The following is a 26,580-nucleotide window of genomic DNA, read 5'->3' as shown; positions in this document are numbered from 1 at the left end:
TTCCCAGCCAGTGACTTGACTTCTGAATATCCTCTTCATACCCACTTCACCTCCCGATCAGCCCAGCCAGCGCTTGGGGTCTGAGATTCAAATGCTGCTCCCCAGCCTCAGGGCTTTGGGCAGGGGCGGGGCTGCTAGTCAGTGTGAGATTAAGTTCAGGTGCTCAGGTAGGGGCAAGGCTCAGTTCCCTCAGGGGGTTTATGCAGAAACCTTCAACAATGGATCCAGGCTCCTGCCTGCTTGGGGAGCCCCGGTCTGCTCCCGCCTCCATTGCTGCCTCCCGAGGGGGCCTGAGTTATGGGGGCACCCCACTCCCCTCTCGACCTGCCAAAGAGACCCTTTCACCGACCCTTGTCCCCTGTGGGTGGAGGTTCCTATGTGGCTGCTGGAGATTCTGTCCCTGAAGCCTGCTCGGATCTGCTCCCTGCTTGGATCTGTTCCTCTCGGTGCCAGGCAGCTGCGGCAGGGCTGTACTTGGCTCCCAGTCTGCGGCACAAAGAACCTTTTGTGAGAGGTTTTCAGGCTCTCTGGAACAGAAATCTCGTCTGCTCCGCTGTTCTGTGGCTTCTGCTGCTCCAGAATTTATTGGCAGTTCTTTTTTACAGATATTTTATGGGTTGTGGGTTCGGAGCTAGCATATGTGTGTGTTTCTACTCTGCCATCTTGGCTCTGGCCCGCTCCAGTATCTTTTCTAAGAAAATCCCAAATGGGGCCATGACGAGTCAGACACAACTGAAATGACTGAACAAGAACAAGAACAATGTTCTTGTGCTAAGCAGTGAGGATGCAGTGGCAAACACAGGAATCCCTTGTGGTGGAGAAGGGTTGGAATGAGCATGGGAGTCAGCATCACCAGATCAGACGAGTACAACATGGCACCATGTAGTACGATGTCCATGCTTATGGACCAGTAGAAAGAACACTGGTTGTGAGTTTAGAACTTCGAATTAAACTGACACTACTAGTGTGACCTTTTATTTAATCTCCCTGGGCCTCAATTTCCTCATCTGTAGAATAATAGAGTTGGACTAGAAGACCTCCAAATTCCCTTCTAGGGGTAGTTCTGTGATGCTCTGGGCTACCTCTCTACACATTTTTTTGCAGACCCGTGGAAATGGGTTACCCATTTAATAAGGCCCACTGTTATAGGAGTTCTTATGCTATATAGTTAAAGGAGAATGTCCTGTAGGGAAGGGACAGTCTAGGGATCAGCTCCCTGAAGGTAAAGGCATCTTTTCATGTTGTCTGGAAGCCAGGCAGAGCAGGATTCACTGGCAAGGAGGAGCTTACAGGGATGAGCAGAGGAGAGAGGCAAGTACTATAGAGTATGCTCTGCTGCTGAGGCAGTCTCCCCAGAGGATAGCAGACTCTGGGTCCTGGAAGGTTTAGAAGGGACCTTAAGGGCCTCAGGCAGACAGGGACCCTTCTTACTAGAGTAAGTCTTACCAGGACCAGTGATCTACCTTGTGGTACCAGGAGAGAAATTGTGGCCTCTGTTTCTTTTCTCTCTATGTCCCAGAACCAGGCAATAGAATCAATATTAAAAATAAAGACTTTTGTTTCAAGAAGTTTGGGGTCATTAAGGTAATAGGAATTTCCTAAAGGCAGTGCACTTCACTTCCTCCTGCTGTTCAATGTGGGGTCTAATTGATTGTACATTTGCACTATTTGTATAAGATACACTTATATATACACACACTCACCTCCACCCACTCACCCTCCTCAGGCACACACACATTCAACTGCAAATAATATAATTTGGACAACAGACATTCTTCATCCACTTAGTGTTTCCTGTATGGATAGTCAAGCCTTAATCTTTTCAGTGGTCATGGACTATGTCCAGGAAGCCCTACAATGTTTTGAGACTTGACACAATCAGCATAATGTGATTGACAAAGAGAATTTGGGGGACCTTACAATCGAGGGGGAATCCTTCCTCGCTGACTGAATGCTAGATTTCTTCCACAACCCTGGTGAGCACCTTTGGGGACTTAGGTCCCTCTGTTTATCCCTTGCCTTACATTAATGATCACAGAACAAGCTTATCTCTGTGGTCATGTCTTCCAAGGACTCTTGTATGATATTTGTGTAGTTACATGGAAGAGATGCCTCATTGGAGGACAGCCATGAAGGTGGCATTTTGTTCTCCTTGATCACTTTTTAGTGAACAAATAATAAGCCCAGTGGGAATTGTGTTCTCTACATCTTTCACTCCATTGTGTGATGGTGAAGATGTGGTCTACTGTGAGACATTGCTTACAAAAGTCATCTTGTTCCTTTCTGATACCCTCATCGAGGATATCCTCAATGTGTGTGTGGACTATTCTCCAAACTGTTTAATAAAGACAGGAAAGTAGGCTAGTAGTTGTCTTTGAACAGTGTGCACATAAGCCTCAGGTTGGTTTAATGGCTGTTTAGGAGAGCCCTCTTTTTTTCCCTGTCAAGTCCTCAGAACCATGGCTCTTCCAGGACACATGTAGGGCCTGATGTGGTTGAAGCTGTAGGGGAGCTCCTCATTCTGCTTTGTTTGTATTGCTTCTCTTGTGTACCCAGGGATGATGGGTCAAGTCCTACTCTAAGGGAACCTCCTAAGGAAGTCTGAGGTTTGCTAGGTTTTGGGTCCTAGTGACTCAAAGGACATAGGCCAGGCAGAGATCCCTAGGCATATCTTAGATCTCCAGAGCAGATCTCAAAACATTCCTGGGTCATGGGAAGACAATCTCAGATCCCTGTTACCTTAAAGGCTCACTGATCCTCACATCATATGCATCCCTGGGAGGGGGTCTTGGGTTTTTGTTTTGGCACAGATGCTGTCCTGCAAACACATTCACACCTCTGTGATGATTCACTTTCTTGAGCAGGCTGGGAAAAACCAGCCATGACCCTGCTCCTAGGGAGCTGGTGCCACCAAAGTCTCCCTTACCCAAGGGTCCAGAGAACATTCTAATTTTGGCATGAGGCTTAAAAGAAAGAACATGAGACCAAATTGGCATAGGCACAGATGGTCCAGGGCCTGGGTGCCCTCTTGATCTCCAAGCTCATATAGGTGTATAGTAGGCCCTGTTCTAACTCCAAGGTTGAGGTTGAGGCCCATTCTAGCCCTTCTTCTTCTTGAGCCTGTCCTGAACCTAGGCTTCTAGAAATGAGGGAACAGAAAGCCTTGTGTAGTAGTGGCAGGAAATCTAAGACACAGCTCCCTGCCAACATTAAGGGAACAGATTAAAAGGATATGCACTTTATCAGAATCTTAGAAGTAGCATGCACTGAGCTCAGGGAGACCAGACCCCTGCCCCAACTCAGTCCATACTCAGCTAACAGGCAGCATCAAACAGGATGTAGGCAGTAAAGGTGATCTTCAGGGCATGGGCAGATGGTCCATGGTGGAGAGGAGAAGTCCAGTGAACACAAAGGACCAGGGGTGAGGAACAATACACAGAATACTGTTATCAGGCACTTGAGATGGGTCTGTTTAGTGTATCCAACACAAAAAGGAACCAGACTGGATTCTATAAGTAGAATCTCAGCATTTCAGAGGTTAATGATGGCAACTTCCCACCTGACACCAGAATCCTTTCTATGACAGCTCAGACTGAGTCATCTAGACTCTGCTTGAATACTTCCAGAGACAGTGAGTTTACTATCATTGCAGGAAGCCTGGTCTGTTATTAGATAAATCCACCTCTAGTAAAGTAGAAGAAGTTACTGCCAGAAGTGGTGGGTTCTCCCTCCTTGAAGGTGTTCAACCAGTGTCTGGATAATGTCTTGTCACATGTCATTCTAGTAGGAGTTCTCAAATCCTGTGATTCTGTTATTTGTATGAAAGTTCTTCCTTTAACTGAACCGAAATCTGCCTTCCTACAAGTTTTGCCTCTTGGACTCAGTTCTGTCCTTTGGAATGACACAGAGCAAAGTGTAAAGCTGGGGTGGGGAACCTATAGTCTCAAGGCAATATGTGGCCCTCTGGTTCCTCAAGTGCGGCTCTTTGGATCCAAACTTCACACCATAAATCCCTTCAATAAAAGGACTTGTTCTATAAAACATGCACTCAGTCAAAAGGCCACACCTAAGGACCTAAAAGGCCACATGTGATCTCAAGGCCACATGTTCCCTACCCTTGGGACTTGAAAGCTTCTTCAAATGGTGTCCAAATACTTGAGATAGACTAACATGCTCCTGATGAGTCCTTTTCCCTGGATCAAACTACCATTTCTTCAGAGGCCACAGTGCTCTAGCTGGGATCTACCTCAAGGAGAGAGCTCATTCCTCTCTAGACCCAGAGACTATCACCCTTGGTCATGGCACCACTAAGGAACTGATTTCTCCAACTTGGATGTGGAAGTCATATTTCTCCCTGAGGCAGGTCCTCATTGTTTACATCGGAGTCATCTCTGGTATTAACTGAACCATATGAATTTATGGACTTGTCAGACTTAGACTTCAACCTCATATGGAGCCCTTAGTGGGAAAGTCAGGCTTCACCAATAGAAGGGGTGGGAACAGGAAACTACCTGCTATTCTTTTGTTCCCTTCTCTATTTTCTGGAAAAGCTGCCAAGAGGAATTCATAGCCCTTATCCCCACTTAGTGCTTGAGGCCCTGAGGCCCACCTGCCTCCCTAGAGATTATGGGAAATTGACCTTTTCTATCTATTCAATAACTGAGCAAATAGAGCAGATTCTTGACGTATTTAGAATGTGGTCAGGGTACTCTTCACAGGAAGGGAAGGGGGCTCTCTATATATCTGAGGAGTACAGGGACAGCTCAGCAGAGACTCCAGGGACTATTGCAGACTGAACCCAGCCCCTTCTCTCCAGTATGAAACTGACCGTGGTCTTTCTGATGGCTATCTTGGCTCTGTGTAGTAGCTCGGGTAAGTCACTTTTTAAAAAAATCTTTTTAAAAATTAATTTATTAATTTTTAGTTGTCAACATTCATTTCCACAAGATTTTGAGTTCCAAATTTTCTCCCCGTCTCTCCCCTCCTCCACCCAAAGGAGTGTGCATTTGATTATCCCTTCCCCCAGTCTGCCCTCCTTACTATCATCCCTCCACCTTATCCCCTTCCCCTCTTACTTTCCTGTAGGGCAAGATAGATTTCTGTACCCCATTGCCTGTATGTCTTATTTCCCAGCTGCATGCAAAAACAATTTTAAACATTTGTTTTTAAAACTTTGAGTTCCAAATTCTCTCCCTTCCTCCCTCCCCACCTACCCTGAGAAGGCAAGCACTTTGATATAGGTTATACATGTATAGCTATGCAAAACAGTTCCATAATAGTCATGTTGTGAAAGACTAACTATATTTCCCTCCCTCCTATCCCACTCCCCATTTATTCTATTTTCTCCTTTGACCCTGTCCCTTTTCAAAAGTGTTTGTTTCTGACTATCCCCTCCCCCCATCTGCCCTCCCTTCTATAATCCTCTTCTCTTATTCCCTTCCCCATCCCCTGTAAGGTAATATAGATTTCCATACTCAATTGAGTGTGTATGTTATTCCCTCCTTAACCCAAATCCAAAGAGAGTAAGGTTCACTCATTCCCTCTCACCCCCCCATTCTTCCCTTCCATTGTAAAAGCTTTTTCTTGCCTCTTTTATGTGAGGTTAATTTACCCCATTCTACCTTTCCCTTTCTCCTTCTCCCAATATTTTCCTCTCTCATCCCTTAATTTTATCTTTTAGATATCATCCCCTCATATTCACCTCCTCCTGTGTCCTCTGTCTATATATACATATATATGTATATATACATATATATGTATATACACATATATATGTGTGTGTATATTTTCTCCAACTACCCTAACACTGAGAAAAGTCTAATTAAGTCACTTTTTGAACTTGGTTGGCCCAAGGTTCATAGTATACTTGCTCTAGAGCTGGAAGAGACCTCAGTGACCTATTAGTCTCTTCCCTTATTGTATAGAAGAGGAAGCCAAAGCCAAAGGAAGGACTTGCCCAAGAGTACTTAAGAGTCAGGATTTGAACTTGAGCCCTCTGTTTCCAGGGCCAGCAATCTTCTGCTAGTCTCCTCATTGGCTTTCTGTGGGAGCTTGTGAGAGTCCCCCTTGCCATCCCAAGGCCCTTTGACATTAGAGGCATTATTTCACTACCCTTACCTATGTATTCATCCAGCCCCTGGCAGCCTAGAAAGGCTTATTTCTATATACTTATGTATACATCCTTACCTGTATATACATCCACCCTAGGAAGCCTAGAAAAGGCTTCAAAGTTGCTTATGGGAAATGACAACACATTTTGATCTCAGCAAATCCCTGATGTTGCTTTAAGCAAATGGACTGGTCAGAGAATTAATGCAGGCCCCAGAGATATCAGTGATTTCTTTTATCTTATAACTATTGGAAGGTGAAGGAGGAGAACAAGGTTAAAGGTAAAGACCAGAGAAGGGTATGGTCATGAAGAGACACAGCAGCTCTCTGCTTGTTTCATAAATTCTGTCTGTTATTTTAAAACATTTGCTGATAGCTTTTGTTTTGACATCACCTATATCTCTGATTAAAGGCAGCTAGGTGGCGTGGTATTTACAGCACTGGGCTGGGAACCGGGAAGACTAATCTTCCTGAGTTCAAATCTAGCCTCAGTCACTGACAAGTTGTGTGACTCTGGGTAGGTCACTTAACTCTGCTTACCCCAATTTCGCCATCTGTAAAATGAGCCAGGGAGGAAAATGGCAAACCATTCCTGTATCTTGGCCAAGAAAAGTCCAAAATGGAGTCACAAAGAGTCAGATACCACTGAAACGGCTCAACAACATTTCTAGTTATATACTCTTCCTAGAGAGCCACTCCTCATAACCAAGAATAAAAAGGAGAGAATAAAATTGGTGAAACAAAGTTAACCATCCCCTGAGCCTGACTAGTATGTATGTATGTATATATGTATATGCACCATGTCGCACACCCATGGTCACTCATCGCTACTATCACAGTATAATCTACCACAACAAACACCAAGGCATTCTCTCTATTGCTATAAACCCCAACTGTATCTACACTACTGTTATAAATATCGTACTAAACACCATCTATTGTAACACACACGTCACAACACATCAGCACAATAGGCATCATTACAACATGTAACACCACAATCGTGTGTATCAGGATACCCACTGTGTCACAATGTGGCTTTGTGTTTTGTAGCTTTCGCTTTATTCGGGGGTTTTTTGGCCAAACCCCCTGTCCAACCTCCTGAGATTCAGAACTCCATTGTCAAGCCTGTGGTGGAGTCGGTACCTAACCCTGTCTTTAGCAACTTCAGTCTGCTCAGGTTAATTCTGAGAAGCCTGGGGATCCCTGTGGACCACCTGGTGGAAGGGTCCAAAAAGTGTGTGGAGGAGCTGGGACCTGAGTCTGTAGAAGCGGTGAAGACCTTGCTGGTAAGAATCGCACTCTGGCGGTTTGCAATATTTTTATTACATCTCCCTCACAGGGAGAGAATCCAAGTTCCATGGGCCTAACCCTATATCCCCTGATTCTGGGCCAAGACACAGTTCTATGGGTTTTTCAAGTGAAAGTGTTTCTTTGATTATATGTAGTTTATGCCTCCTTTTGCCTTTGTAGATAGCTTTCAAACAGCCAAAGCTCTGCAACTAGGAGGTAGCGTATGCCTCCACTGTGTTCATTATATAGATGGGGAAAGAGAGGCAAGGACTGGTCAAAGCATACCTAGGCTATCAGTTAAACTTAGATTTCCTGATTCTCAGTTCATGAGGTTTCAAGTTTGGTGTTCCCTGTTACGACCTGGTGGCTGTCTCTGCCCTCTACCCTGGCCTGTGCTGGAAAGCTAAGATGGGACAAATTGTGGACTTAAATCTTTCTCTTGTTTTCTCTGATCTTCTCCTTCCTTCACTTCTAATCTAGTGCAATCTAACCCAACAAGTGTTCATTAAGCACTAACTATGTGCAGGGTGTTGTGCTAGGCCCTGGAGACAGAAAGACAGAATGAAAATGATCCCTGCTCTCAAGGAGACTTTGTTCTATGGACTCTTTTCTACCTTTTCCCATCTTTACCCATTTTATCCCAATTCCTTCCTTTTCCCATCCTATTTCAGTCCCTTGCATTATCAGAGGACTCGAAATCTTGCCATGTGGGGACTGATAGAAGGAAGTGGGGGATGTTTAGCTTGGAAAAGAGAGGACTCATGGGAACATGATAGCAGGTTTCTAGCTAGGTGGTGCCAGAGTGCACAGAGTACCAGGAATACTCATCTTCCTGAGTTCAAATCTGGCTTCAGACACTTATTAGCTGTGTGACCCTGGGCAAATCACTTAACACTGTCTCATCTGTAAAATGAACTGGAGAAGGAAATGGCAAACCACTCCAGTATCTCTGCCAAGAAAACCCCAAATGGGGTCCCAAAAAGTCAAGACATGACTGAAAAATGACTGAATAAGCATCTTGAAGGGCTGCCATGTGAAAGAAGAATTGGACTTACTTTGCTTAACCCCAGCAGCCAGAATTTGGAGCAAAAAGTGAAAACTGTAGAGAAAGCATTTCAAGTTATTACATAAGGAACAACATCTTAATAACTAGAGATGTTTAAAAGTAGAATGGGCTAGCTGGGAGTGCAGGGGAGAGAACACTGAACCTGGAGTCAGGAAGTTCTGAGTTCAAATGTGACCTCAGACACTTACTAGCTGTGTGACTCTGGGCAAGTCACTTAACTTCTGTTTGCCTCAGTTTCCTCAACTGTAAATTGGGGACAATATAACAGCATCTACCTCTCATGGTTATCATAAGGAGCAAATAAGATAAAATTCGTAAAAAAAAGCAACACTTAGAATTTAAGGTCCTTGAGGGTAGAGACCTTTCACTTTTGTATTTGTATCCCCATTTGTATCATAATGCCTGGAACAGAGTAACTGCTTCATACATGTCTTTCATTTATTTGTGTTAATGTGGTTTCTTCTGGTGGTTTTTCAGAAAGAGATTTTCTGTTGGCACTCACTGTCTTCTTTCCCTTTCAGGGAGCCTTGACATATTTTGGTTGACATGGTGCTGGCCTGAAGTAGTCTCAAGACAAGAGACAATAGGATGCCCAAATGTGAGACCCACTGAGCATGCTCCCAACCTCTAGTGCATTGTGGAAACCTCTCCTGGGATAGGTCCTTGAATTCCTTTCAATGTACCATTGATCAATGTAATACATTTAATAAATTGAGTTCAAAGCAGATCTTATAATGGTCTTTATCCTTTGCTTGTTTGAGAAGCACTGGATGGGGCTCGTCCATAAACACTGTGATTGATCAGTTATCAGAGTTGTGCATAGTGCATTGAATGAAATCAAACCTATCAATCAATCAATGAATCAAGGATTGATTAAGTTCTTATTATGTGCTGGCTCTGGGTTGGGCACTGAGGACACAAAGACAAAAACAAAATGGTATCTGCCCTCAAGGAACTTATGTTCTATCAGAGGGGACAACATATAGAAAAGATACACAACACATACCGAGTGATTTGTCATGGAGAAAGACAGTTGAAACTGTGGTAGGGGGAGGTAGGGATCCCAAAAGACTTCATGTAGAAGGCGCTTGAACTTGGTCTTGAGGAAGACTAGGGATTCTAAGAGGCAGAGAGGAAGAGTGAGTGAATTCTACATGTGGGGCCAGCTAGCACAAAGGCAAAGAGATGGAAAATGGAGAATGTCCATATTTGTGAAGGGGAGTAATATACAACAATACTGAAAAGGAAGTTGGGGTGAGACTGTGAAGGACTAAAGGTTAAACAGAGGAATTTATATTGGTTCCTAATGGTAATAGGAAGCCCCTGGGACTTATGGAGTAGAGGAGTGACCTGGTCAGATCTGTGCTTTAGGAAAATTCCTCTGGTAGCTGTGAGGAGGATTCTACCCAACAGCCATGTTTCTTCATGTCCAGGCTCACTGAAAGACTTTTTGAGGGTCATAAAGCAGGTGTTCCCTCACACAAGACAAATTATGATCTGCACCAAATATTGACCTAGAATTTGATCAGTTTCAGTCATCTGCCTAATCCTACTTGTGTTTCTGCATGCTGGAGTTTTCAAGGTTGAGTGAACACATAGCAGTTTTATCAAAGTGATAAGCACATAACCAGGGTGAGATAACCAGGTCTTTGCCCACAGGGTACAGACATGTAGGTGAGGCACATTTTCTCCCTTGACAATTCTCTGGTCTTCTTCAGTCTCAGGCATAGGACCCTCTACTAGTGTCCATATTCCTTCCTGCTTGTCCCTGAGGGTTAGAGAGTTTAGGACTATGCCCCAGGGGAGCAAGTTGAACTCTCTGTCAGAAATAGGCTTTCCTCTGTCCTAGCATGAATACAGTTGGAATAGACTATTCTCTATGTTGTACCCCCAGCTGAATTTTCCATGGGCACAAAAATTACCACCCTAGACTTCCCTGTAGGTCCCCTGAAAAGCTACTCCAGGTTCAAAGAATACTTTGGGCTATCATCTACTCAAAACCATAGCTCATGAGCCCCCAATAATGTTCACTTTACAAGACTAACCAGATGGTACATTCATTCAAACAAAATGTTTAAATAGCAAAGAAAAACAAATCACATGTAAATTCTACTTCCCTAATCCATATAGAGAGAACTCTATTTCCTGAATTATCACACCAGTGTCAGGATTTCACACATAGCCTCAGGTACTTTGTAAAACTCTCTAACCCTCAGGGACAAGCAGGAAGGTATATGGACTTTGTATCCCAACTGGAACCCTTCATCTTCAACCAAAGCTCCTTTATGTTTCTGCTGTTTCCTTGCAGAATCTCTGATGTAATGAGGTGGAAGGAGGGAGGCTGAAATCTGGCTGTGTGGTCCTCCACAGTGAATTCTGCCCTGGCTGTTCATCTCAAATTCAATGACTTTATCCACTGCCCTCTCTTGGTTGTATCCTACACTGAAGCTGCTTTGCAGCCTTCTTCACAGAAAGGGGCCTCAGCTCCTTTAGCTCTAGACAGATTACACCTGCTCTTTCTGTGAGTTCAGACTCATAGTCACATCCAGCTGTACACAAATGATATTAAGGGTCTTAAGTTTAGCTCTGGTCTGTCTTTGGAACTCTTTTGCTTCTGCCTCACCTACCACTCCTTGATCTAAGTCTGTTACTTCATTTGGGGTGAGAAAATGCCTTTTGATCACCATCATGCTCCTTATGGTCCATATGAAGCACCAGGGAGCTTTATTTAGCAAGACTGAAAGTAGCTGGGCAGCTCTTATGATCTTTGCTTCTGGATTCTTGACAGCAACAGAACTGCTGCCCTCCCTATGCTCTCCTGTGAGTAAAGATTTTGTGGTCCTGACAAATCATACCTGGTACACAGGTAGAACTTATAGAGGCCCACAATAAGAGATATCACTTTGCACATAATACAGATATAGGTATCCATCTCAAACACCACAACACCTGCCAATATATAGCATCTATACTTACATTAAAATTATAGCCATAAACAAGATATAGAGGTCACATGCTGAAAAAAAGAACACAGAATAAAACACAACTGCACGTTGTAGACCAAACACAGACCATATGCTATATACAATGCATAATATCACAAATAATGTATCAGGCCATATCATTGTTGCATCAATAGCCCAAATATCATATAATGTCAGGTAACATCCAGAGCCCACTGGATCAACGTAGGACTTTCTTATCCTCTAAAAGTCCCACCCTGAGCCCTGCCTGTCCAGAGACTACTATGATGTTGGCAAACAGAAAACACTGGATAGTACAGATATAATTTGTCTCTTAACCACCCCACCCTGAACTCTTCTGGCCCAGAAACAACCAGAGAAGTGGTAAGAGTCCTTCTGCTAATGACCCCAATGCAAACCTCACATACCTCTTTCCCACCAGCATCTACCCTTCCCAACACTCAGCCTTTCCATCCACCTTCTAGATGATCTTTCCTCTCTTCATAGTCTCTCTCCAATAGAGAGTGAGATGTTTCAGAGTAGGAACTCTCTCATTTTTCTATTCACATTCTCAGAGTGTAGCATCATTCTTGGTGCACAATCAGTGCTTACTACAGCTTTTCCACTTTCCATTCCATATTTTACTTATATATTGTTATATGTTTATGCTAAGTATAATTACATGTATATATGATACATAGGTAATAGACATAATATATAGAATATAGATATACAGATGACATAGATATAATTATATGTACATATTACATGCACTCCATCAATAGCTGGCATATTTCTCATTTTCCTGGCTTAATCAAAGCATTTTTATTACTTGTGTACATAAGGGGCAGGTTGGACGATGGATATGTAAGCAGGTCTCGCAGTCACGTTCTCCAAACAAGAGCAGTATGGTAGGCCAACATGATAACAATAGTAATGAACATTTACACAGTGCTTATTATGTTCCAGGGGCTGTGCTAAGTATTTTACAATTATTATCTCATTTGAGTTTTAAGACAATCCTGGGAGGCAGGGACTATTATGATCTTCATTTTACAGACAGGGAAACTGAGATTGTCACTTGCCCAGGGTCACACAGCTGCTAAGTGTGTGTCATCACATTTGGACTCATCATCCTGACTTTGAGCCCAGCCCTCTACTCTGTCCACTGAGCCACCTAGCTGCCAATTTATACTCTTAAGGCTAGACTGAAGAGACAAAGAATCAATTGGGGATGGTATAGAGCTGAAGGACGAGTGGGAAGAGTAGTAAAATAGAATAGTGTTTAGAAAGGGAAGTTCCAAATTAGGAATTGAAGAATGTGTGATTAATAGGATCATGACCAGGTAATGATTAGAACGTTTCTAGGAACAAGATAAGCAGGTGCTCTCTACCGTCTTGACCAGGGACAGCATTCTTTCCCATGAGCACACATTTCCCTATGGTTTCTTCATGTTAGCAATAGCTAGTCTACTCACAGGCCTTTGCAGTGATGCCAAGCTTTCTAGAAGCACAATGAATTAGATAGACCTCGGGTCCTGCTTGTCCACTTGTCAGTGTCCAGCCTTGGGACTGTCAGTGACCTGCTGTCAGTCCTGAACCTTGAGGATCACTGGATCTACTGACTTGAATTCCTAATCCTGATCTCTGAAATAGGTCTGCTATCAAAGCTTCTGTCCTTCAAAGAGTCTCTCTTTGGAGCTTCTGTTCCCTTAAGGCCTTCAGAACTGGGATGTTAGGCAAAGAAGGGAGGCCTCTGGATTCAACCTTTCCCTCTTATCTGGACTGAGGTCTTCTTCAGGCTGACACTCTTTCACTGGACTTTCCACATATTTCAGAAAGTGCCAATGGGCAATTTTGTCTTCATGCAAATCATGCTCCAGATCTCTCCAGATGCTGTCACATATTTCTCACAGTCTAGCTATAATTGATGGAAAGGTGCTTCTTGGAATTTGGCTGTCTGGTTATTTCTTACATTTTTTTCTTCTGGATGGTGAAAGAGTCTGACCAACTCACTTATCAATCAACAAACATTTACTGAGTACCTCCTATGTGTCAGGAACTATCTTAAGTGCTGGGGATACAAAGAAAGGCAAAAACAGTCCCTGTTTTTGAGGGACTTAGATTCTAATGTGAAAGGCAACATATAAATAGATACTTACAAGTTCTATACTGAGTAGACAGAAGGCAGCCTGAGAGAGGAAGGGTCTAGCAGCTTGCGGCAGTGGGACTGGGAAAAACCTTAGGTAGAAGGTAAAAGTTGGACTGGGTCTTGAAAGAAACCTGGTAAACCAAGAGGCAGAGCATCCCAGGCCTGGAAGGCAGCCTGGACAAAGGCAGGGATAGGAGATGGAGGATAGACTATGAATAAAGTCAGGTAGGCAGCAGGGGACTGCAACGTCCTATCTTTGCAAGGTTCCAGTTATTCTATGAGGCTATTTTGTAGATGGGCAGATTGTCCAGTTTTTCAACTATTTGATATGGAGAGGTTCTACTTTACTCTACTATCTTGGTTTTCCCTGAGATATCAAGATTTTACCGAAGGGCACTGTCCCCACTGGAGCTCTTGATAGTGAACTCAGGCCTCATACAAAGAATGCTTCTGCTTTTCTGAGAAGCTATAAAAAGGCATTAGATCCCTTTCAACCAAGGTCTCATCCAAGAAACAAGCTTGGTGTGAGTTTTCATGTCATTTGCATTTTCTGAGGAGGCAAAGCGCAAATCACTGGGGGACCATCATTCTCATTCCAACATTAGCAGCTCCCATAGGTTCAATCTCTATGTACATGATTTATAAATCCATATATCCAGACCTCACCTTTCTCCTGAGTTCCAGTCCCATGTCACCAACTGCCTTTTGGACATGTCTATCTGGATGTCTTGTAGGCATCTCAAACAGCCTATTCAAAACAGAACTCATATTTCCCCTAAAATCCAGACCTCTTCTAAAATGAGGGCCATTCTACCTGTTATTCATTGCCAAACCTGCTGTTGGTACTATCATAATGTCTCTAATATTTGTCCCCTTCTCTTTATTCCTATTGCCATGACCCTACTTCAAGCCCTCATTCGTTATTACCAGGATTATTGCAATAGCTTTCCAATTGCTCTTGCTGTTTCACATCTCTCCCAACTCCATTCCATCTTTCATTCAGCCTCCCAAGGTGATTTTTCTAAAGCACAGCTCTGACCATGACTCTAGGATCAAATATAAACTTGGTGTGGCATTTATTTTTTCATATATTTAATATTTTTCCCAATTATATGCAAAGACAATTTTTGACATTCATTTTTAAAAGTGTTGAGTTCCAAATTCTCTCCCTCTCTTACCTTCCCTCTCTCATTGAGAAAGCAAGCAAATTGATGTAGATTATACATGTGAAGTCAGGCAAAACATATTTCCATATTAGTCATGTTGTGAAAGAAAACACACAGCAAAGACAAAACCAAGAAAAATAAACAGAGTAGAAAAAGTATGGTCTGATCTACATTTAGACTCCATCAGTTCTTTCTCTGGAGAGGAATAGCATTTTTCATTGTAAGTCCTTTGGAATTGTCTTGGATCACTGTATTGCTGAGAAAGGCTAAGATTTTCACCATTGATCATGGTCCAATGTTGCTGTTACTATGTACAATATTCTCCTAGTTCTGCTCACTTCACTTTGCATCAGTTCATCTAAGTCTTTGAAGGTTTTTCTGAAAGCACCTGCTCATTATTTCTTACAGTACTATAGTATTCCATTATAATCATATACTACAACTTTTTTAGCCATTTCCTATTTGATGGGTATCCCCTCAATTTCCAATTCTTTGCCACCAAAAAAAAAAAAGCTGCTATAAATATTTGTGTACATATAGGTCCTTTTCCTTTTTGTTTTTTTATCTCTTTTGGGATACAGATCTAGTAGTGGTATTGCTAGGTCAAAGGGTATGCATAGTTTTATACCCTTTTGGGCACAGTTCCAAATTGCTCTGCAAAATGGTTGAAACAGTTCTCAGTCCACCATTTAAATCCTTTATATCCCTTTCTACCTTTCCAGTCTTCTCTCAGTTTACTCTCCCCAAACACTCTGCAATCCAACTATTCTACCTTACTTAGAGCTCCTTGAATAGATAACTCTTTGCACTGACTGTTCCTCCTTCCTGGAATGCTTTAACTCCTTCACTTCCAACTCTTTGTCTCCCTTTTTCCCTTTTTTTTGACTGAGCTCAAATATCTGCTTCTTCAGGAGGCCTTTCATAGTTTCCCCAACTGCTATTACTTTCTTTTTTGAGATTATTTTCCATCTATTCAGTATATATCTTGCATGTAACAAGTTATTTGCATATTCTCTCCTACTTTAGAATGTGAGCTCCCTTAGGGCAGGTAAATTTTTTTTTAATCTTTGTATTTCACTACTCAGTACAGTGCCTGCTGAAGTGTAAGCACCTAAAAAAGGCTTGTTGAATGACTAAACAGGAGTGCAGAATTGGTTCAATATTGAAACAACAGTACATATAATGAATCATTTTATTAGAACAATGAAAATAATATGATTACAACAATAGATGTGATAAAAGCTTTTTTTTTTTTTTTACAAAATACATCTATTTTTAAAATATCAAAACAACATAGTAACAAAAATACCATTCTTTAATATGATGAATAGTACTCATCTAAAACCAACAGTTAGCATTTTCTGCAATGGACCAACCTGAGAAGCTTTTCTAAAAGGGACAAGATCAAAGTAACTTTGATAGAACTCAAGAATTGCTAGCTAAAGCACTAAGACAAGAAGAAACTGAGGGAATACACTTGGACAAATAAAAAGAAGTTGATTTTTTTTTTGTGAGATGATATGATGGTTTACTGAGAGGTTCCTAGAGCTAATTAAAATTAATTGAAGTAATTAAGAATCAGTAAGGTAGTAGGACATAAAATCAGTCCATAGAACTCATCAGGTTTTCTGCATATTATCAATTAAACCTAGCAGTTGTTGTTGTTCAGTCATTTCAGTCTTGTTTGACTCTCTGTGATCCCTTTGGGGTTTTCTTGGCAAAGATACTGGAGTAGTTTGCCATTTCCTTCTCCAGCTCATTTTACAGATGAGGAAACTGACGCAAACAGTGTTATGTGACTTGTCCAGGGTCACAGCTAGCAAGTGTCTGAGACCAGGTTTGAACTCAGGAAGATGAGTCTTCCTTACTCCAGGCCCAGCATTGTAGCCACTCTACCACCTAGCTGCTTAAAACCCAGCAGAAGGAGTTTTTTAAAAAAAGAAATTACGTTTAAAGTCATTAGAGAACACACAAAATATCTGGAAATTCAGATAATATGTACACAGGAATTACATGAAGACACCTGTAAAACGTTCCTTAAAGATAATTGGAGAAGTAATTTTAAAAATAAATTTTTACAGATAGCTTTTGCTTTTATATCATCTACTCCCAATGTATCCCTTCTTTCACTCTCTCTCAGGGAGACATCCTTTATAATAAAAATTATCCCCCTCAAAAAGGGAAAAAAAGTTCAAATATTCAACACATCAGAAAGTCCTGATACCATCTGCAGTGTCTTCCACTCTTTGTTCCTCACCTCTGCAAAGAAGTGATGGGAAGTGTAATCTCATATTTCTTCTTGGGGGCCAAGATTGGTCATTATACAAAAATTCACTGAAGAAAATAATTCCTTTTTTTAAATATTAATTTTATTTATTTTTAATGTTCTACAATCACTACCATAAAACTTAGATTTTTTTTTCCCCCTCCTACCTACCCCCCTTTCCTCCTCAATACAATTCTATATAGGATCTACAAATATGTTTCTATTGAGAACATTTTCACTATAGTCATGCTGTGTAGAAGAACTAAAATAATTGGAAGAAATCATATAACAAACCAAAACATTAAATACACACAAAAAAATGATCTGCTACATTCTGCAATTGAATTCCATAGTTCTTTCTCTGGATGTGGAAGACATTTTGCCTTAGAAGATCATTGGGAATTTTTTTTTTTAAGTCCTTGCATTGCTTTGAAGATCCAAGTCTACCAGAAAAATCTCTCGCACACTGTGGTCATTGCTGTGCACAAAGTTCTCCTGGTTCTGCTCCTGTCACTCAGCATCCGATCATATAAGTCCTTCCAGGCCTCTCTGAAGTCTTCTTGTTCATCATTTCTTATGGCACAATAGTACTCCATTACATTCATATACCATAATTTATTCAGCCATTCCCCAATTGATGGGCATCCCCTTGCTTTCCAGTTTTTGGCCACCACAAAGAAAGCTGGTATAAATATTTTTGTACATGTGGGACCCTTTCCCATTTTTATGATCTCTTGGGGATATAGGCCTAGAAGCAATATTGCTGGGTCAAAGGGTATGCACATTTTTTAGCCCTTTGGGTATAGTTCCAAATTGCTCTCCAGAATGGCTGGATCAGCTCACAGCTCCACTAACAATGAATTAGTGTTCCAACTCTCCCACATCCTCTCCAATATTTATCATTTTCCTGTTCTGTCACGTTTGCCAATCTGATACATGTAATGTGGAACCTTAGAGTTGTTTTGATTTGCATCTCTCTAATCAAAAGTGATTTAGAACATTTTTTATATGATTATAATTAAAGAAAATTTCTTCTGAAAATTGCCTGTTCATATCCTTTGACCATTTATCAATTGGGGAAGAAAATAATTCTTTAAAAATTAGAATTTTTTAAGTGGAAGCTAATAACTCCATGAGATATCAAGAAGCAATAATAAAAAGTCAAAAGGTGGGAAAATAGAAGAAAATATGAAATATCTCATCAGAAAAACAACTGACCTTGAAAGCAGAGAAAGGAGAGATAATTTAAGAACTATCAGATAACCTGAAAGCCATAATAAAAACAAAGAGCCTGGAAATATTTCAAGAAGTAATCAAGGAAAACTGCCCTTAAATTTTAGAAACAGAGGGTAAAATAGAAATTGAAAAACAAATCAATCAATAGCCTCCGGAAATAGATCCCAAAATGAACACTCCTAGCAACATTATAGTTAAATTCCAGTGCTCCCAGATCAAGGAAAACACATTACTATCAACCAGAAAGAAACCATTCAAATATCATGGAGCCATAGTCAGGATCACACAACATACAGTAATTCCCACATTAAAGGAGCAGAGGATTTGCAAAAGAGCTAGGGTTTCAACCAAGAAAAACCTACCTAGCAAAACTGAGTATAATCCTTCGGGCGTGGGGGGAGGAATGGATATTTAACGAAATAGAGGACTTCCAAGCATTCTTGATGAAAACACCAGAGTTAGATAGAAAATCTGAAATTTAAACACAAGACGCAAGGGAAGCAAAAAAGGTAAATATGAAAGAGAAATCATAAAGGATTTAATATGGTTAAACTGTTTACATTCCTACATGGGAAGATGATACTTGTAACTCTTAAGAACTTTTCATTATTATGGCAGTTAGAAGGAGTATATATAGATGAAAGAATAGGTGTGAGTTGACTCCGATGGGATGATCTAAAAAAATTAATGGATGAGAAAGAGGGATGCACTGGGAGAAGGGGAAAGGTAAAGGAAGAATGGGAATAAAAGAGGCACTCAAGAAAGCACTTTTACAGTGGCGGCGAAAATGGAGGGGATGGGCAATGCTTGAATTGGTTCAAAGATGGAAAAACATACACATACAGAGCTGGAAACAGAAATCTATCTTACCTAACAGGGAAGTGGAGTTGAGTGAGGTGGGAAGGAGGATGATAGAAGGGAGGAAAAGGGAAGCAGTAGTCAGAAACAAAAGTAGACTTTTGAGGAGATATAGAGTAAGAAGAGAAAGAAAATTAAACAGGAAAAAATAGGATGGAGGGAAATACACAGTAATTATAATTGAATTTGAATGGGATGAACTCACTCATAAAACAGAAGCAAACAGCAGAATGGATGAGAAACCAGAATTCAATAATATGTTGTTTAAAAAGCACACACTTGAAACAGAAAGACATACACAGAGTAAAAATAAGGAGCTGAAACAGAATCTACTATGCTTTAGCTGAGGTTAAAAAAAAAAAGACAGGTAGGAAGCACGATCTCAGACAAAGCAAAAGCAAAAATGGACCCAATTAAAAGTGATAGGCAGGGAAACCAGGACTTATTATGAAAAAAATGCTATGCATTCAAGAGAAAGAATTGATGAATCTTAATATAGATGGAAGCATAATTTTTTCAGTTCACTTTTCTTGCCTTCTTTCTTCAACATGGCTAATATGGAAATATGTAGCAGTTAGCTGTGTGATTCTGGGCACCTCAGTTTCCTCATTTGTAAAATAAGTTGGAGAAGAAAAAGGAAAATGACTCCAACATCTCACCAAGTAAACCTCAAATGGGGTCATAGTTGGACATGTCTGAAATGACTGAACAAACAATGTTTTTCATGACTTCACAAGTATAACTGATATCATATTTCTTGCCTTTTAATTGGTGGAGGAGCAGCAGAAGGAGGGGAGAGAATTCAGAATTCAAAATTTTTTTTAAAAAAACAAATGTTTCAAATAAATAAATAATATTTTTTTAAAAAAAGGCTACTTTGTTGAAGGGCCAAACCTCAAAGAAGAAAGTAACCTCACAGCAAATCTAAGTAGAATCTCAGAGAAAATAATATGCTGCCCAGATGGATTGCAAGTGTACCTGGGAGAAATTATACAAAATGGAAGCTAGGGAGGAAAGAATGGTAAGGATTCTCGATACCTTAGAACAGGCAATGGGAAATCTTGCCCAAGAACCAAATATCCAGATAATTAGAATGAGTCAAACAGAAAGCCACTCAGTGAGACAGCAAGAAATATTAAAACAAAATCAATAGATTGGAAAAATAGAAGAAATTGTAATTGTACATCACAAATAAATTACCTGCAAAATAGGTCTAGGAGAGAAACTAGAAATTATCACACTCTCTGAAAATAATGACCAAAACAAATGTTTTGATGCTATATTTCAAAAAGTCATAAACTACTTAGATCTATTAGAACCCAAGTGAAAATAGAAGAATCTGTCGATTATCTTCTGAAAGAAAGGAAAGGAGTTTGGATGGAAAATAGTATCATGTAACAGAAGTGTCTAAGATAAAGAGTATTCAAAGAGGAAGAAGTGGGGGAATGGACATACAACATTACTTTCATCTGAAATGATAAAAGGTCAAAAACAACTACACATAGAAGCATAAAGATATCATCTTAGAAATTCATTAAACTCAAAAGAGAAATAGGAGGGGAGGGAGAGAGATGGATTTAAGAGGGAGGTCAGAACAGGCAAAGAGAGTTACAAGCAAAACAAATTTCATTTGTAGGTGGGAGGGGAGCATGAACAAAGGACTAAAAGAAAAGAAAAAAAGAATAAAAACATTCAATTAGTTATAGGGAAAGGGGAAAATAAAAACAGTAATGGAGAAGAAATATTTCATTTATTTTATTTGTAGATTACAAGTTCTTGCCAAACTCCTTCTCTTTTATTGCCTTCTTATTTCCAGAAAGGGGAGGGGAAGTACAAGAGAACAGGATGGAAAGAAATACACAATTGACCATCATAAACATTAATATGCATCAAACATACTAACAAACCCATAAACTCACCCATAGAACAAAAAGACAGCAGAATAGATTAGAAAGTATAATCCAACAATATGTTGTTTATAAGAAACGTTAAAAATATGAAGTTCCACATAGAATTCAAATTAGGAGTTATAGAAAAATATTATGTTCCAGCTAAAGTAAAAAAAAAAAAAGGCGCAGGGATAGCAATTATAGTTTCAGATAAAGATATATTAAAAAGACAAAATAAAAGATAGAAGTGAGTAGAACTAGGAGAACATTGCGTGCATTTGCCCTTCGTTGCCGAAGACCAAAGGAGAACATTGTACACGGTAATAGTAACACATTCTTGAGTTTTCACAACTTCACTGGAACCTGCAGGCTTTTCAGTGCTCCCAAATGGCATGGTCTGAGTGGGAGGTGGGGCGATGTGAAGTTTGTTCACTATACTACTTATCTGAGTTCTGCAAGTTCCTGGCCAAAATTTGGGTCTATTGGCTTATTTCTGGTTAGAAGTTTCAGTATATTGCTGTTAGACTTAGCCACTATTGGTCTGCTGGGAGGCTCTGCCGATTCAGAAGTACAGACCAGACCGTCCCCTTTGGTCTGGGATATTGAGCTCTGCTCCTGGATTGGGAGTCACATTTGCTTCCTGGAGCTCAGTCTATGCTCAGTACTAGGACCAATACTCATAACTCCTCTCTAGTCTGGATCCATGAGTTGGAATTGGGTCGTAGGTGAAAGAGCTGCCAGATGTCATTGCGCCTGCACCTAGTGCTTACTCAGAGATACCCTAAGACCTCTTTCTTCCCAGGATTTCCTTTCCTGGTTCCATCTCAATCCTCTTTCCTTTTCCAAGGTAAAATGCACCTTGTTGGCCAGACCTGCTACCCAGTGTTGTCCGATCTCTTTCAACCTTCCTAAGCTGTCCTGGGCTAGGAAAAAGATGCACTGTGTACTCTTCTTGGCTTTCCTGACCATATATTTTATGTATCAGATTTTATTAGTGACATTTGATGCAAATTGTTTTCCCATTTACTATTTTTCTTCTAATCTATTTTCCCTCATTTTGTTTATGCAAAATATTTTTCTCAGTCTGTCTTGCATCTTTGGGGACTGGGTAGTGGATGACAAAGCTGCCTGTTTGCACTTGTCCCCACCATGAGGTACTGGTATGTGTCTGATGGTGCCCTAGTCTGGGACCTCCTCTTACCTGGGTTCACAGCTTCCGCCTGTAGTCTGAGTGCTCCCTCTGAAGTATGCTTCTGGCCGAGCCTATCTCCAGCATCCACAGACCTGTTTCACTATGTCAACTTGGGCTGAACAAATGACTCAACACGACTGTTTCTGGATTTTCCCATCAGGATTTAGACAGGTGCATTTCCTAGCTCTACTTGGAGATTATGGGGTGGGGGAGGGAGGGGGGCAAAGGGGTTAGGAGGTGGGAAGAGGGAGCTTGCTGCACTGTGTCCTGCTACTCCACCATCATGAACTATCACTATTAATGCTGACTTATAGTCCTCTATACTTCAATTTCAATTTTAAGTCCTAGCTGATAACAAATGTTTTATATATTACTGTCCTCTACCTGCTAGTATTTTAACATACTGATATTAGTGATATTTGCTTAAACTTCTTCCAGTATTTTCTTAGTCACATTTAGGGGCTGAAATCATGTCTCACAGAAGAAACTGGGTAGAAGAAACTGTCTTTCTCTATATTAAGAACTAGTCTAATATAGAAACGACGTGTTCTTTGAAGGCTTGGTAGAATTTACTTGTGAATCTGATTCAGGTGCCTCCGTGCAGGAAACTCATTGACAGCTTCACTTATTCTTCTGGCATTGTTCTATTCAGATTATCTACTTCCTATTTTCTGAAAATGAGTATTGTGTATTTTTTCAGATATTCATTTCTTTTCGGTTCTCAAATTTGTTAGAGTAATCATCATTTTGACAGCACTGTGAAATCTGCAAAGCAGTTCCCATGCATGAGCTCATTTGAGCCTCACAACAATCCTATAAAGTAGGTATAGATGACGCATTATCCCCATTTTGTGGATAAGAAATTAAGACACCTGCCTTTGATCAGATAACTAATGTCAGGGTTGGGATTAGAACACAGATCTTTCTTATTCCAAGTCTATCTACCACAGTAGTATGATACTTTTTTTGATTCATTTGTCCTCATTTTGATATCTCGTGCTTAACTTTGGTCATTTTACTTGTCTCTATCCTTTTCATTTTAATTGAAGCTATCATTTTAAACAAAGGTTTTGGTCTTATTTAATTTTTATTATTTTCAGTTTTATTGATTTCTACTCTAACTCTGGTTATTCTTCTATTTTCTACCTATAGTGCTCAGTTTCTTTTTCAAAGTTTTCACACAATCCAGCAAATTAATTTTTGTGTATCATGTGTACTTGAAAAAAATGTACACACTTTTTTTTCCTCATTTTTTCCCCTTCTTATTTATCTTCCACCATACGCTATTGGGAGGCATCAACGCACAGTGAAAAGATCACTGGGATTTGTAGTCAGATTAACTAGAGATAAATTTCAACTCTGATATTTAGCTGTGTCTACATGCAAATCACTTCTCTCTGAACATCAATTTCCTCACCTATAAAATACAGATAAAATACAATTTACCTCACAGGGAAGTGCTATTAAAGTGTTAAATCTATAAACATGGATTACTATTATATTTTCATAAGATATTTTTTGATTAGTGAAATTTTAAAATTTTGTATGAATTTTCAAAGTTTTTCCGTTATAGATTTTGTTGCCATATCATTTGATATATATACATATATATATAAAATTGTAGAACTGTAACACTCACATTTTGAGTAACGCATTTAACCATAATAGAATTTCATTCTTTCAGTGCCTTTCAAATTCACTCATCTGACATCTCAATGCACAGTCCTCCCTTACTCAAATCAAAGTCAATTGCAAGTCATGTCATGATCCTCTTTGAAAATGAAGGACACGCTGCAACCTGTGAGTAGTCCGAGATATCTGAATGGGGACCTAGCTGGCCAGTTCCAGTTGGACAACTCCTCTCCTCTCCGCTTACGTGAGGGTGTTCTGTCCAAAGGACTAGCCAAAAGCTAACTTGGGGTTACTGGCTAGATTTCTTTCTCAAAGACCAAGCCTCAAACCCAATTCACTCTGGATCTTATGGATTGGATAACAGGTACCTGCCCAAGTACCATTTAATGGCTATTTTTGGGCTCTCCTGGCTCAGTGTTTCTCTTTTGGCCAGCAACCCTGAGTGAGGGTCTTCCCCTTTCAGCTTTTTTTTTTTTTTAAGGGGCCATCCTTTGACTCGCTTCTTAAAGAGGCCTATTCACTGAATGGTCCTTGCCTCACTCAAAGTGAGAACCTGAAAAGACTTTAGCTTAAAAAGGCCAAGGTCTCTCACTGCATCCTGGACCATATCCTGTCATCCTGATGAATATCTGGCCACTGGACCCAGATGCCTCTGGAAGAGAAAGTGAGGCTGTGACTTTGTAGAGCCCTCCCTCATTCAAATCAATTACAAGTTATATCATCGTCTTCCTGATGTCATTGTCCTCTTCAAGAATGAAGGACAAATCACAAGACAACAAATGGTTGGATCATTTTTAATCCATGATGCAATCTTCTAATTGGAGAATTCAATTCATCTACATTAGCATAACTGTCAAATTTGTTTATTTCTACCATTCTTAGTTAACTTATTTCTGTTGGCAAAAGGGAATATAAAATTTACTTTACTATTTAAGTTACTTTAACAAAACACCATTAAACAAAATTCCCGTATTTTATGCTTCCAACTGCCCAAGTTTCTTTTAATTTAGATTCATATTTTAATTTGGGATCATTCTACACCATCTTATAATTTTGCTTAATAAATGATTTTCGTAACAATCAGTGAACTAACCAATACAATATTTTGGCAAGCACTCATACTTATTGACTGATTCATCTCAATCTAAAAGTGCTAAAAGTTATCTATTCAATAATCTTACTCCTTACTCCATGTGAAACTGTTAAGAGTAGTTTTGATTCTGAAATATTTATTCTCTTGTCAAATTTTCTGAAGGCTGATTATATTCTTGGCTCGTTTAGAAAAAAACTAGGTTGCATTAAAAATTTTTCCAATCATTCTTACCCTTTTGGAAAAAAGTGTTCTGTGATCTTGACCAATGTCCCATCATGTATTTTAATTCTTGAAGATTAAATGATCATTACCTTGTGAGTGCAGTCTTGAATTTGGACAAAAATTTGTCCAGGAGAGTTTAAATTTAAGTTTCTTGAAGACGTTAAATGTCTACTTGTAAGAATGTTTAGAATTCAGGGGTGGGGAACTGTGGCCTCAATGTCACATGTGACTCTCTTGGCCCTTTGACTGAATCCACTCAAGGACCTAGATAATTGCAAAAAATTTTTAAAAATAAAACAATATTTTGATCAAATTCTTCCCTTTTCCTAAATTCTCTGGAATGTGATGGTGAAATTGCTATCTCAAACAATTATATTACAGATTTGTCCTTTGAAACTGTAGGTTATAAACTCCTTTGCTGTGATTCCAAAATCATAATTTCTCCCCACACCGAACTTCTATTATATTGTCTGTGACTGTCCTCAACTGTATTAATTCTACTCTTGGTTGTCTTTTTCCATTGGCAATTATATTCTCCATATCAGTTTTCATATTTCTTTGTTCAATTTTTTAAAAAGCATCATTCAGTTTTAGGTCTTTGTGGTATGTCTTCATTGTGGCAAGTTCTTTTATCTCCTGTGATTTTCTTGCCTGTGTGAATTCTTGCTTTAATTTATTAAATATTAATTTGTTAATTTATCCATTTTAAGTCATCTCTTAATATATCTTGCATCGTTTCTTCTGCATGTATTGTTTCTGATGCTTTGAACCTTCTCTCATTTGAGCCATAATCCTAGAGCTCTTCTGTCTGGTCACTTCTTTCATATTTCTTGGTTTGCTTCTTTTTGGCATATCTATCATTTGGGAAGAGGCTATGACTACTTGCCCTATCCTTATTAAATTTCATCTCATTAGGTTTAGCCTGTTTCATCACGTCACAATTTTCTGAATTCTGCCTACTAACATTGTTAGCTTATGAAATCCTTCATAATTTTTTTAAAAAAACTTCACATTTGATGAGCACTGCCATTTTGGCATCATTTAAGTGACTAGTCACAATAAAACAGAACCAAGGACTAATCACTGGGATGCTCCACTAAAGACCTCTCACCAGGCTGACATTAATTCCACTTAGAATCTGGTCGCTCAACCACTTCCAAATGTACCTTACTGTACTCCTGTATGTACTATTAACACAGATAATGGTTACACAGAAATTGAGATGTCTGATAACTACTTTTTATGAGAAAATTTTAAAAGAAAATAGTATAAAATTCAAAGTGTCTTACACAGACAACTTAACAAATTGGCAGTGATCCATTGTGATAAGTTTATAATACTCTGCAGTAAAGTTGGACTTCAGTTCTATCCCTTATCCCTCTGCTGACCTCTCTTCCCCTTCCTTCCCCCACATAACATACTAGTTTTTCTTGGAAACATTTTA

The 26,580-nt window shown here is 39.9% G+C and overlaps 1 protein-coding gene across 1 annotated transcript; it reads left to right on the top strand.

Annotated features, from left to right (window-relative positions):
- Positions 1 to 4,754: 4,754 nt before the first annotated feature.
- Positions 4,755 to 9,194, top strand: SCGB3A1 (secretoglobin family 3A member 1). Its single transcript, XM_072631230.1, has 3 exons — positions 4,755 to 4,872; positions 7,162 to 7,397; positions 8,989 to 9,194. The coding sequence occupies exons 1-3, from the start codon at positions 4,818 to 4,820 to the stop codon at positions 9,010 to 9,012; spliced, it is 315 nt and encodes a 104-aa protein (XP_072487331.1). The 5' UTR covers positions 4,755 to 4,817; the 3' UTR covers positions 9,013 to 9,194.
- Positions 9,195 to 26,580: the final 17,386 nt, after the last annotated feature.

The sequence above is a fragment of the Notamacropus eugenii genome, chromosome 1, assembly GCF_028372415.1.
Source record: "Notamacropus eugenii isolate mMacEug1 chromosome 1, mMacEug1.pri_v2, whole genome shotgun sequence".
In the NCBI taxonomy this organism is placed as follows: Eukaryota; Metazoa; Chordata; class Mammalia; order Diprotodontia; family Macropodidae; genus Notamacropus; species Notamacropus eugenii.
Note: the sequence above shows the minus strand (reverse complement) of the source record. Positions and strands in the feature narration are given on the sequence as shown.